This window comes from Xiphias gladius, chromosome 4 (assembly GCF_016859285.1).
Source record: "Xiphias gladius isolate SHS-SW01 ecotype Sanya breed wild chromosome 4, ASM1685928v1, whole genome shotgun sequence".
Classification (NCBI taxonomy): domain Eukaryota; kingdom Metazoa; phylum Chordata; class Actinopteri; order Istiophoriformes; family Xiphiidae; genus Xiphias; species Xiphias gladius.
In genome coordinates, this window is record NC_053403.1 from 1,774,269 (window position 1) to 1,786,941 (window position 12,673).

The 12,673-nt window shown below is 44.9% G+C and overlaps 1 protein-coding gene across 1 annotated transcript; it reads right to left on the bottom strand.

Annotated features, from left to right (window-relative positions):
• Positions 1-712: 712 nt before the first annotated feature.
• LOC120788878 (5'-nucleotidase-like) lies at positions 713-12,402 on the bottom strand. The gene is made up of 9 exons (XM_040125101.1): positions 11,871-12,402; positions 9,350-9,572; positions 8,332-8,520; positions 4,462-4,659; positions 3,447-3,601; positions 2,697-2,805; positions 2,353-2,502; positions 1,665-1,865; positions 713-1,554 (listed from the first exon to the last, which is right to left on the bottom strand). Exons 1-9 carry the CDS (start codon positions 12,225-12,227, stop codon positions 1,382-1,384), a joined length of 1,755 nt encoding a protein of 584 aa, XP_039981035.1. The 5' UTR covers positions 12,228-12,402; the 3' UTR covers positions 713-1,381.
• Between the last annotated feature and the right edge of the window lie 271 nt (positions 12,403-12,673).

The following is a 12,673-nucleotide window of genomic DNA, read 5'->3' on the forward strand; positions in this document are numbered from 1 at the left end:
TAGTCGGCCGAAAAATAAAACCTGCCTCTTTACTGGACGTGAATCTTACATTAGGCAGCATTTGGGTCAGAATATTTACGGTACAGAGTAATATTTCCATATCTCCTAATGAGATGACATTTTCAAAGATGTAAAACGGAGGAAACCGGGAATGAAACTGAAACTATGACGGAAGACCTCAGTCAGATTGTGCTTTTATCAGTTCATCATTAAAAATATTCACTTATTTTTGATACTAATTTTTTCAGACGACGTTATGGTGATGTTTTCTGTCGGCGTTAACGACAGCATGTGTCAAAACCTTTACAAAAAATGTCCAAAGTGTTTGTGTTTCACTTTTTACCGTCACTTGCTGCACCTAGACGAACCCTTGAGTCTCGTCCGAATCCAAAATGTATCGTCTTCCGTTTGAACCGACGGGCGCCGCTGCAGAAAAAACCAGTCGGCTTTTGGTCCTGTCGCGACAACGGCCGCCCCGGACGTAGTTAGAGGTGTGAGTCTGGAGCTTTAATCCGTCAATTCTAAAACCCTTGAGCTTCGCCAGCAGACTCGCGACTGACCAGGATAAACCCCTGGTGCCCTGAAGGCTGTTGCGACACTGCACAACACAGTCTGGCCATTGTTCCAGGAAAAACTAATCAGAAGCTAAAGTTTATTATTTCTACTACCGGACCAATCAATAGAGGACTTAAATAAAGGTTGTTTTTCTTCTTTTTTTTTTTAAATCCACCATGCAATGATTCTTGAAGATGTTTATATGAACACAGAAAAATAACTGAGGGTCGTTTCTGTCACCTTTGTTGTGACCAACCGGCAGCTGGTCACTAATCCTGGCCGTGCACGGGGGGTCCCGGGAACTATCGGATGTTCAATTTCCTTGGAAGCTTCCAAGAGAGAACTGTGTAATTTGGCAGCAATTCGCCTAGAGCCCTAGAGCCCTAGAGCCCTAAGGTGAGCCACCGCAGTAAGAATGTGAACTTAGTTATTGTGGAAGAAGTGAGAAAGAGAAATTAGAAATATGAGGCTAACTTGTTCAGCTCAGTACTGGCCTTAGTGGTCATTAGAAGAACTGCAGCTTTTAAGTCGCTGTTAGTTTGAAACCTTTTGACCTGTTAGGTTTGTTTTTTTTGCAGTTTTGTCCAAACTTGGTCCAAATGGACTTCCAAGACACTCCCAACCGGACTGCTGGGAGCGTAGTAGAACAAAATCTTCCCTTTTGTTTTGAAATAGCAATAAAAGTAAAGGTCACATGTTTTCATCAGCCCTGTGGGGTTACATCCACCAGAGCCGTTACTTCTTCATGTTCACATGCAGCTTATAAAAACACAGTCTGGTTAAAAACTTTTCTCTGCCCTCTTGTGTCTTCCGGATGGATTCAGTCTTACATGGTTCCACACAGAGTCCAGAGCAGCCCCACTAAAGGTAAAACCAGCAGAGCGGTTTGTCCCCGCAGGCCGGAAGCCGAGTTGTAGATCTTGATGCGTCCTTCAACAGACGGATAAACTATCTTTCTTTCTGCGATGTAGTGGGCGACAACCGAAATGTCCAGATCCCCTGGAGGGACATAAAAAAACACAAGAGAAGAGAAATGTTAAACGGCAGGTTAAAATAAATCCAATCCCAATGAATTCCTGGAGTACCCCCATCTCAAACGAAATCCTCACCGCTGTTGTGTTGGATCATCTCGTTTCCTATAATGGAGAATCCGTCTCCGCCGTTCACCAGGTAGGACGGCAGCACCACTTTATAAAGCATCTCGTCCTGAACCGGTTCGTAGCGGGGGACGCGACACTTTGTGCAGAGGGTGCTGAGGCTCTTCACGCGATGCCCCGGAGGTTTGGTGAGGTCAAACTCCACATGAAATCCTGTCGGAGGGCACGGGAACATCACCGGTCTGACACTTATCTCCTGATAAATCATCATCATCAGTCAGCTGGCACCGACTGAAACGTGTCCGTAGAACCCAGAATCAAAAAGGAACTGAAAGGTGGGATTTGCCCTGTTCTGTACTTATTCTTTCTGCCAATCTCACACTTAATTTTTAATAACTTTGCCTTTGTTTTGTGAATTAACAGGACTAGTCTGCCCTCATTGATATAAATGGGGTGGACCAAATAATAGAAACACCTGTCAGTATGAGGCAAAACAGTTTTAGCAGCTTGCACAAACTACATCCTCAAAATTATTAGTTAATTATTAATTAAAGTTTCAACACAAACTGAACATTATAAATTTCAGAAAAGAGGATTTATTGCAGGACTGTTGTATTAGACTGCACTAGTTTTAGTTGGGTGTTCCTAATAAACTGCCGACTGGGTGTATTTACAGACGGAAATGAAAAAATGCAGATACCGGACACTTGAAGGAATTCTCCGGTGCTCTGGCCGTATCGTCTCACTGAGTATTCGAATGCTTTCCTCAGCGTGGAGCCTTTCAGCAGCACCAGGTCGAAGGTTCCTCCGAAGGGTAAGACGGAGACCAGGTCCTCCATGGTGATCGAACCTACGGGCGACACATCAGCTCTGTTTTATAAAGTTCTCCTGACAAAAAAAGTCCTCGCAAGATGTTTGTGTGTAGTATCGCTGCGAGGGGAGTTCAGAGTGAACCGGTTTAAATCTCCACCCATAGCGAGGATGTTCTGGGTCTGACGGTAAAATGCTGTTTTCATTTGGATCCCATGCAAATCAGTGACACACCGTTCCTGGTGCGTTCATCAATGGATGCCCGGACGCCGCCTCCGTTTAAGATACAGGCGCTGACGTGGTTCCACTGGACACCGTCTGAGAATCGGATGTTGTTGGCGACCTGAAGATCAGAGACAGGAGACGGTTGTTGGCTGTTTTCAGTAAGCGCCCGGTAAATAAGTTCGACCTATTGGTCTCCATTAGGTTGGGTGAGTTAAAAGCTGTGAAAATGGGGTGTTTTCAAAGGCAGTCTGTCGCTCCCGCCACAGTAAATAATGGATTTATCCTGTTAGGCTGTTGATGCAGCGCTTTTCTCCTTATGAAAGACGCCGGCGACTGTCCGACCAATAACAACTTGGTTGGACGAGAGCATATCTCGGGAGACTACGGCCCGAGAGACAAGAAAGTGTCTGGGTGTGACTGATTCAGCTCACAACAAACACATTCAACATTTGTTTTGTGGTAGGTAATCAGAGCAGCACATCACAATGTCGGGAAACAATGGAAACTTTCTGAGTTTCTACAAGCTCTGAAAAGTTGAGGCAAACAACCCAACGTGCCAGAAGTCAGTTTGAAATTTGTTTTTTCTGATGGAGGTAGTTTTCAGAATCAATCGTAAGCATTGTAAGACTTAGTTTCATGCAGTCTGCATTCCCCACCAAGCCATGAACTCTCCATCTTTCCAGTTTGCAGAAGATAAATGTGAAACACTGGTGTATAATGTCAATGATCCATGAGAAGTTTTCAGAGTAAAAGACTTACCATGGCATCGCAGATCAGATTCCCAAGGTTGCATTCCTGGAAACGGCACTCCTCAGTTTCCCCGTTCAAGAAGACCAGGGTTTTTCCAACCACCTGGGCCGAATAGTTGGCCAGATTCTTTTTCCATTCCTCCACATCAGCAAGAACCTCTGGATCTGGACCAGACATTACTCAGTTTCAGAGGGAGCTGAGGTTATGTTCATGTTTTATAATATGAGCACAGTCAGTGTCCAGTTTTCTACTCTCCACCGACATTTCTGGTTGGTGTAGAATGAAAAGAAGAACAAAAACCGACGCCGGTTTTCTGCAGGTTTGGCAACTTAAATTCAAGACTTTAGGACCTTTTTAATATCACGTAGAATTAAGCTCAACACCTGTTTCACGGTCATACTGACCAAAGTATGAACGATATCAGTGAAAGCCAGTAGGGGTGATTTAACCTAGAATTATTTACCAAGTGCATGAATTTACTGACACTTATATCCCATTTCTGTCAAAACCTCTGAGCTGTATATAATAATATCACCTAATAATGAAAGGAATTAATCATTACACAGGGACCTGGACCCGGACAAGCAGCAGAAAATGGAAGGATGGATGAATGGATGGATAAACTAACTTAAAAAAATAAGCTATTTATTCGAGGTCCACAATCGAATTTTACAGAAGGTCAGAGGTCGGGAACAAAAGCACTGGAGTTTTCGAAGCCTGTTTTTGCTAAAATCACACAAATACAAACATTACTGTAAATGGCAGGGTAGAAAAATATTTAGGAGCTTCTCAATGGAAATTTAAAGACATTTTTTTTTAGGAGAATTTGTGTTTTTAGGACGTCTCAAGACCTGCAGATAGCCTGAACTGACCAATTACAGAATATTGACACTTGTATTATGCCGGCAATGTAATGTGTTTCATGTCTGAAAAGACAAAGAAGACAAAGACATCTTAAGAAGGATTAAGCTAGGACCAAAACTAAACAGAGAACAAGAGAGGCAGATTGTTTGCTGTTCTTTACCCTGTGGCACGCTGCTGTTCAGCAGGATGGGGTTTCCCTTGGTCCTCACCACTTTTCCAGCTTCGTCAAAGGACACCTTCAGATAGCCCAGATATTTCCCGAAGGCGTAGGCCTGCAAAACAGGAACCTGCTGCCCGCTCTCCGAATTCACCACGAAGGGATACAGCCCCGCAGGGACTTCAGTAGAAGGAGGTGTTCCTGAAAAATAAAGCGTGCCAAGAAAGACAGAGGCGTTGGGGGAATGAGAATCTGAAAACAGCACTGACACGTAGGTTTCTCTGATGAAAACTAAATATAGCATCAAAATGTAATACTGGGGCTGCCACCAAGAATGTTCATTATAGATTACCTGACTATTTTTCTGACAAGAAGCGACTGTTTAATCTATATTCTTAAAAAAACTGTAAAATATGCTCATCACAATTTCCCACAGCTCAAGTTGTCATCTTCAAAATCTCCTGTTTTGTCCGAGCAACAGGCCAAAAAGCCAAGAGATTCGGTTGATAATGATATGACACAGAGAAAAGCAGCAGATCCTCTCATTTGAGAGACTTGGAGCCAGAGACAGTTTCGCATTTTTTGCTTGAAAAATGACTTAAACGACGATCAAAGATGTCGTTGCTTAATTTTCGAATGATGGACAGCACTTAATTATACAATAGATTCTTAAAAGGCTTCACGAGGCGAACAGCCCGGTGGGTAAAACACGTGGGCACTATTTGCTCATTTGTACCCTCAAATAAATAATTAGGTTCCAGAAGTTTGTAAGTTTGTTCCCTTGAATTACTGCACGTGAATGATTCGTTTGCACAAAGCACCAGAACAGAAACAATCTGTTATCCAGTGAGGAGCGTTTATGGCAGGTCAAAGATGACACAACATTGTCTTCAACAGTTAAAAGGTGAGTCAAAGTGTAATATTTAACTCCAGAATCAAAGTAAAACTGGTTCAAACCCAGGCAGGAAAGAGGGAGAGACGTGAGGCGAAGATACTGCACGCAGGTGTCTTCCAAAAACAAGAGGAGGCCGCTGGTCTGGACCCACAATGGCACAAAATGGCACTACTTTTAATGCTTTCAATGCTATTGGTCCAATGATTCGGACCCTCTTCAGTTCAGTTGGTTGAGCCTGTTACGTTCGGTTCAACAAAAAAAAAAAAAAAGCTCTTTCCATCACTGTGCATAAGGTTGACAACTCAGCAGTCTGTTGTTGTAGGCCTGTTTTGGCCTAATCCCATCCAACTGTTTAGTTTGAGCTTCCCTGAAGTGTTAATCAGTCCAAAGCTAATCAATAGCAGTCCACGGCTTTCCAGTTCTCTGTGTCTGAACCCTAACAAGCTACTGGGATTTAAATAAACTGGTTGACTGTGCACCGGTAATAATCACAAGGGGGGAAAAATAAGCTGAAGGTGTGAACTGTGTCCTCAGAGCTGGACGGACATGCAAGCTTCAGGCTGGTGAGGTACAGGTGCAGCCAAAGGTGAGTCTGGCGCAGGTTCATGAAATCTGAAAAGTAGTAGGTGGGTGTCCATCCACCTGTTTTATGCAAAGTCTCAATTTGCACATGAAAAAATTCAATAGAAATGTGTACTTTTACTTAAGTAGAAGATCTTAATACTTGTCCCAGCACTACTACACACCAGGCACAGTGCGAGAACCACGCAGTGAACCCTGGAGGCTTTTCTTGCTCCAGTGACTGGCCGGGTCACGGGTGGACTGAGTGGTAAACCCAGATGCAGGTTTTTGTCTGCGGGAACCTCTCAGCCGCGTCACCGATGCTACGTCTGTGTTTTCTGTTTTTTGAATTTTTCCTTTCAGTCTCGGGGTTTAACTGAATTTGACACCACCTATTTGCTCTTCACAGGCGTCAGTGTCAGCTTCAAGGACACTCTCCCTCTCCACGTCTGCGACCACATGCTGGCCTGACACTCCCAGCGGGGCCACATCCCAGTTTCTCGACTTACACACCGCCCGGTTTTGGCTGCAGGAAAAATGTTTTATTTTCATACTGTTTCTGTTGCCTGAGGTCCAAACCAACAACTCACTGACTCTGACAAGCCACTAGCTGTTCACTTGTGTTAATATATAACACCACAGAGTTATTTATGGAGACCAGATCTGTTTCAACAGCATGTTTACTCGACTTAGTCACAAGTACCAACACTCAAAGTTTCCTCTCGCCCGTGAAGAATAACAGAGCTCACTGAGAAAAGACAGCGTTACACGACACAGGAGAATGAAATGAGTATCGTTCCTAAAGATGCATTTCTGCTCATTTAAAATCATACGTGAAGATGACGTCAGGCAGGTTTTTAGCTAATTAACAAAACCCAAGTCTACAGCTACACCGGCAGCCCGAACGGGCTGTGGTGCTCATTGAAAAAAGGGATGGAAAATCTACTACTCTTAGCTGTTTACTACTAGTGGGGCGGGGGAAAAAAAGGGTTTTTCCTGAATGTGGTATATTGTTACCGAAATTAAAAAACCACGCTCTGCGTGGGAGCCATTTTTGGGAGCCGAGTCTGGAAGCTCAGACTCGGCTGATCAAGTGTGACTCTACGGTGTCAGACTTAGCCTAAACCTTCATCACTGTCAAAATGGACTTATGTCATATTGTTCAGAGAGTAGTTGTGAGCAGCCTTGTCAACAATTCTGTTCATGTCAGTCTCCCAGTTATAATGCAGAGTCAGATACAGGGAACGCTCCGACAGCCACGATATTATCCCACCGGACAAAAAGAGCTACGAAGGCATCAACAGACTGGTGACAAAATGGCTGAAAAACCAAATAAAATCCAATATTAAGACTAATAAAAATCAATTCAGCTAATAAAACTGGGGCCTTACATGGTTTGCTTGGATCTGGTTTAGCTTGTTAACAAACTGCTACCAATATGTCAAACACCAAGAGCAGCTGATGGGGGCGAGTTGAATGGTGTGACTACAATGCTAGCGGTGGGGGCGGCCAACCTGGAGCCATTCAGCCGACGTCGCATGGAGGCAGCGTTAGGCTCAGATCGACTTCATGTCAACATAAATGCACGTTGAGCAAGCAACGCTCAGCGTGTTAGCCCATTGGCGCTAACAATAGAGAGCCAAACTGAAAGCAGAACTTACAGGCTCTGTTCCAGAGGTAGGAAAAAACCTCATTCAAAAGCTCATCGACTTTTGCAACTATTTTAATAACTATCCATCCAGACTTGGACCAGAGCCTTTCTCAACTGTACGTCGTGTGACTTGATTCATATATTTAGATTAGGATGGCAGTTTTTTTGAGAAACGATCTATTATCGTTGTTTATTCAATATTTTTGTTTTGTTTGTTTGTTTGTTTTTTTAAATCAGGCTTTAACGAAAAACCATTTCCGATCAGCGCGAGACGTTCGCAGGCTAAAGGTCAATGCCCGACAGAGAAGGCGAGTCGAGGGGTCACAGTTAGTTCGAACATGTCCGTGATAACAGCGGGACAGTGGAGCGTCTGCTTAAGCTTTTCGACCACAGAGATTAGAACTAGAAAGTTGAGAAAGTGACTTTAGAAGACAGCGTTGGTGACTTTTATGGATATGGACGAAACCATTTTACATCAATTGAAGGACCCGTGCTGTAGCGCTTGTAGTTTCTTCTTGTGTACAATGTGCTAAACGTTGTTTAACCTTGTTAAAAATCAAAAAAGTTTTCAGTTTCTTATAGCAGCTGCTGTAGTGAAGCTGATTAGTCTCAGAACATGGAAAGTGAGCGTCAGGGACTGAACGAGAGATGCTGAATGAAAATTTTCACTGAGTCTCAGAAACTAGTTCAAGAGACGGTAGACGGGACATGAGCCATAATAAAGATGTGACAGATGTGATGTTCGCAGCTGTGTTCACCTCCCTACCTGCATAGAGGAAAGTGTTGCTGTGTCCGCCGATGACGACGTCGACTCCGCGGACCTTCCTGGCGATCTCCTGGTCCACGGTGAAACCAGAGTGACCCAGGGCGATGATCTTATTGACTCCCAGCGTCAGGAGTTTGTCCACATGCGGCTGCAGGGCGGTCACCTCGTCCTCGAACCTCAGGTGTGGTCCTGAGGGGCAGCGAGGACAGGTGAGACTGCTGCTCTACTTTTAGAAAACACTGTACAAATATATATCTTTGCTGATGAGTATTTTTTGTTCGTCTCATTACTTTTACTCTTATAGTGCTCTTTTGAAGTAGAATATTGGAATTGTATTTGTTGTAAATGTATTTCCCCAAACCTCAGGACAGTAAGTCATGTATGGAAGTAGCCTCTAAACAAGCTGTTTCTGTTTGTCCTCTAAGCTTAGTGGTCTTCTCGTCTCCTGACCTTTACAGTAACACTAAGGTTCTCTCAATCAACGAGTCCACTAGTTAAGCACTGTTGTCTATTGCTTGTGATTTCCTGGCATCTTTTGCTCTCCACTACTGGGAATTACCTGCCCCTTCCAAAGTTTTCTTCCAACCTTTAGCCAAGATTTTTCCTGAGGGAAGTCTTCTCAGGAAGGAATCTCCTCGGCCTTTGTGACTTGCTTGTTTTTTGGACTTTGTAGCCACTAAAATAAGGTATATTTCAGTATTTTAAGTCAGATTCGGTACCATGCTTTTTTTGAGATTTGTGCTTCTACAACCTTTTATACAATGTGTATTTTTTAAACATAGACAACAGGAAGTTTCTCCTTTTTTTTTGGCAGGCAAACCAAACATTCATTTAACTCTGCCTAACATTTAGAGAGGAAATTGGTGTATGTTGTAGAGATGTGGGGACATAGTGTATATCATGGTGTTTACAGTGTGGGGGCCCTCGGACGAGCGCGTAAATGATGTGAGGCGGAGCGAGAAGCACACAGAAACCACAGACAGAAACATCAAGACATAAACCATCCACATCCACCTACCAGGTCTGGAGAGAGCAGGCGTTTCCCGTGACGTGTACCCCACCACGCCCACCTTCTGATCACCGACTGTGAGTATCTTATAAGGCAGGTAAGACTTTCCAAACGTCGGGGCCAGAGTTTCGTCTGGTTTGATGTTAGCGCTGAGAACAGGACACCTGATCTCCTCCATGAAGGGTTTCATGAGTCCTTCCACTCCGTTGTCAAACTCGTGATTCCCAAAAGCCTGAAAAACACAGAGCAATGTCAAATAAAGAACTAGTTTTTTTTTCTTTAAAAGTCCTGGTTTGGCAAAATAACACCCGGACTCAGATTGGTTCCTCTAAATTTAGCTCACAGTGAATGGTGGACATGGATGTCCGTTTTATCTGGATTCATAAAAGGCTTAGACATGTAAAACTCTATTCAACACTATTTCGCAGATTTGCGTAGAAGCAATGTTTTTTAAGTCTCTCCTATCCTGTTGGAGCCCTTTACACTGTGCAGTTTTGTTCTGTCCCGGACAAAAGTTGACTATCGTGAGAGGAACACGATCAAAAGTTTGGTCCTCTGTCCAAAACAGTGGTCGTGGCTCAGACGATCTAGACACGTCCACCTTCCGCAGACCCGGAGTAGTCCACATTAATCCTGTCATGCTGCATCAAGCCATGAATCATTCGTGGAGGGACAGATGGACCTGTGCCGCCCTAGAGAATGAATGAAATGAAGTGTTAGCTCAGAGGGTATCAGCAGAGGGCGCACCCCTCCAGCAGGCCACAGCAGGTCTCATGAAGTCCAGCTCACAGAAGAAAATTGAAGCTAACTTGTGAAGAGGTGAAATAGTCCCCCCCCCCCCATGGTGAAACAGAGGTATGTGTTCAAGTTTTAGGAGAGACGGCAAGACGAAAAAACAACCAGGAGCACTGTGAAAGCGCACCAGGTCTTAGAGATACTCCCCACCTCCAGACCAAAAAAACCACCAGGCTACAGAGCCGTAGATACGAGGGGAAAGAACGGCAAGCTGCCGCACTGCGCGCAAGTTTATCACCAACGGAATGTCTGTGGTTTGAAGTTTAGTTTCACTCCTACATTCCTCTCTGCTCTTCAGTTACCAGCCTTGTTTTACTGTTTACTAAACGTTGTCATTTGTTTTGGAGCTGCGTCGACTTACTGCTGATGCGGACCCACCCCCACCGCTTACTGTCCCCATCGCAGTAATAACAATCAATGATTCACCGGGTTTATCAGAGAATTAGCAAAACTTCATTTGCAGCTCAATCCTTCAATAAAAGCAGGTCTAGACAATACGATAAGGACACATTCCGCAGTGTTTAGTCAGTGGATCAGTTTTAAGGTGCAGAGTTCGACACTGGAAGTTTGTTTTCACATTGGTCCGCTGAAGGGGGCTAATAAATGAGCACCGACGAAACAGGGACCCACTGGTAAAAACAACGCTCCCCGGGGTCAGGAGCTCGACAGGGGACCTTTTGTTTAGAGTGCATCGAGCCGTCTCAGTCATCGCATACGTCTTCTACATACGTCAAAGCATTTATCGCAACTACTAGTCCCCGCTATTTAGCTAATTAAAGCCGACGGAGGCCTATAGACCCCAACCAATAAATCATCTTCAGCCTTTTCCCGAGTCCAGTCCTGATTCCTCTGCTATAAACAGGGGCCTTTCTATTCTCTATCTGATGGTTTTAGTAATGACTGTCTCTGTAGAGACATACACAAAGTGACTTGATGGATCGTAGTGCGCTTTATCGTGCCTATAGAATTTCTGCAGCCTCCTGAAGTGGCTGGAGGACTGGCTGTGGCGTCGGTGTTATACATCCAAAAATAATGTCTCAAAAGGTGGGACCATGAACGAACCAGCCGAGAACAGACAACAGAGCTCTGGACTCCGACCCTTAATGAAAGAGAACTACGTTAATGTTTTCACTCGGAAATGTGTACAGGAAAAACGCCAGGCTCACAACTACGGCTATGATTGGCACAGTTTGTGCATATGTTCAAAATATTACAGTATTATTACACAGATACAGAGTAGAAATACAGCAGGTGTACTTTACCTGGGTATTACCATTTGCTGCCGCTTTATACTTGAATTGAATTGACTTATAGTTACTTTGTGAATTCAGCACCTGAAGCTATGGAAACGAACTTCCTTTCGACCCACTTCACTGGGAAAACATTGCTGACACGTTACTGCATCGGTAATAACTAGTTCATTTGACAGTGGCTGCATATGGAGTAGTGTTACTGGTGACTCTTCTATGCTTTTACTGGAAATGTATTCATACAATGTGGTATTTGTACTTTTACCTTCATAAAGTCCTGCAGCTTCACACAAGGCCGGCCAGCTCTGTCTGTGTGTGTGTGTGTGTGTGTGTGTTCATGCACAACTTCACATCACACAGTGTAAACCCCGATGAACATCCCACTTCTCCATTGTGTGTAAATTCAGATTTCTCCTCTCTTAGCTCCAAATGAAAACTAAATCGGACCGAGCCGCAGTTATGAAAATGACACGTTTGTTTCTTACCATCGCATCGTAGCGCAGTTTGTTCATAAAATGCGCAGCCTCGGCTCCCTTGTAGTAATTGAACCACACGGTCCCCTGGAACTGGTCTCCCGCGTCCAGCAGCAGCACGTTGCTCTCGGTGCTCCGGATCCTCTTGATCATCGTGGCTCTCCGGGCCACGCCGGCGAAACACTGGCTGCTGTTGAGGCACTTCCCGGAGTGTCCGGTGGTCTCCTCCACGCGGGCGTGCACGTCGTTGGTGTGGAGGAGAACCAGGTCCCAGGCCGAGGTGGATACGGGGAAGCCGAGCAGGATCAGCAGGACGAGGCAGAGGCAGAGCCGCGGCAGGGCGCTTCGCTCCGGGCGCACCGCTTCCATCTCCGCCGCGGTCCGCTGCGCGCTGAAGGACTGGAGGAGGAAACCGGAGACGGGGGCGGATAAAGGGCTTGTTCGTTCTCACATTGCCGGCCAGAATCGCTCTTCTCCTCCTTGTCTCCGCTCCTGAAGCTCCGCTCATCTACTTCTACATGAGACGCGACGCGCCGAAACTAGATCCTGGGCAGACTTAGTGTGTGTGTGGGGAGGGGGCTCATTTCGGTTGTTCTTCTTCTAATCTCTCCCCCCACCTTTGACCGTTTAATAAACCCAGCGCAGCGGTAAACAGGGGGCGGGTGTTGCCTTAATCTCTGCATCTATGTTCGGTTGAAACTCCAAACTGTCCAACTCTTTTGAGGCTCTCTTTTTTTAAAAGCCGTCTCCATCAGCCATACCTTTCTTTGTCCGGGCAAACAGATTCCGACCCTTCCAGCATGCGGTACTCTGTA

What these genes read in the sequence shown, in the direction of transcription:
- LOC120788878 (XM_040125101.1), bottom strand. Translation starts at nt 12,227, where the DNA reads ATGGAAGCGGTGCGCCCGGAGCGAAGCGCCCTGCCGCGGCTCTGCCTC. An exon ending in GCCTGCTCTCTCCAGACCTG is followed by an intron (nt 8,521 to 9,349) that starts GTAGGTGGATGT and finishes GCTGCCCCTCAG; the next exon opens with GACCACACCTGAGGTTCGAG. An exon ending in CAACACTTTCCTCTATGCAG is followed by an intron (nt 4,660 to 8,331) that starts GTAGGGAGGTGA and finishes TTTATTTTTCAG; the next exon opens with GAACACCTCCTTCTACTGAA.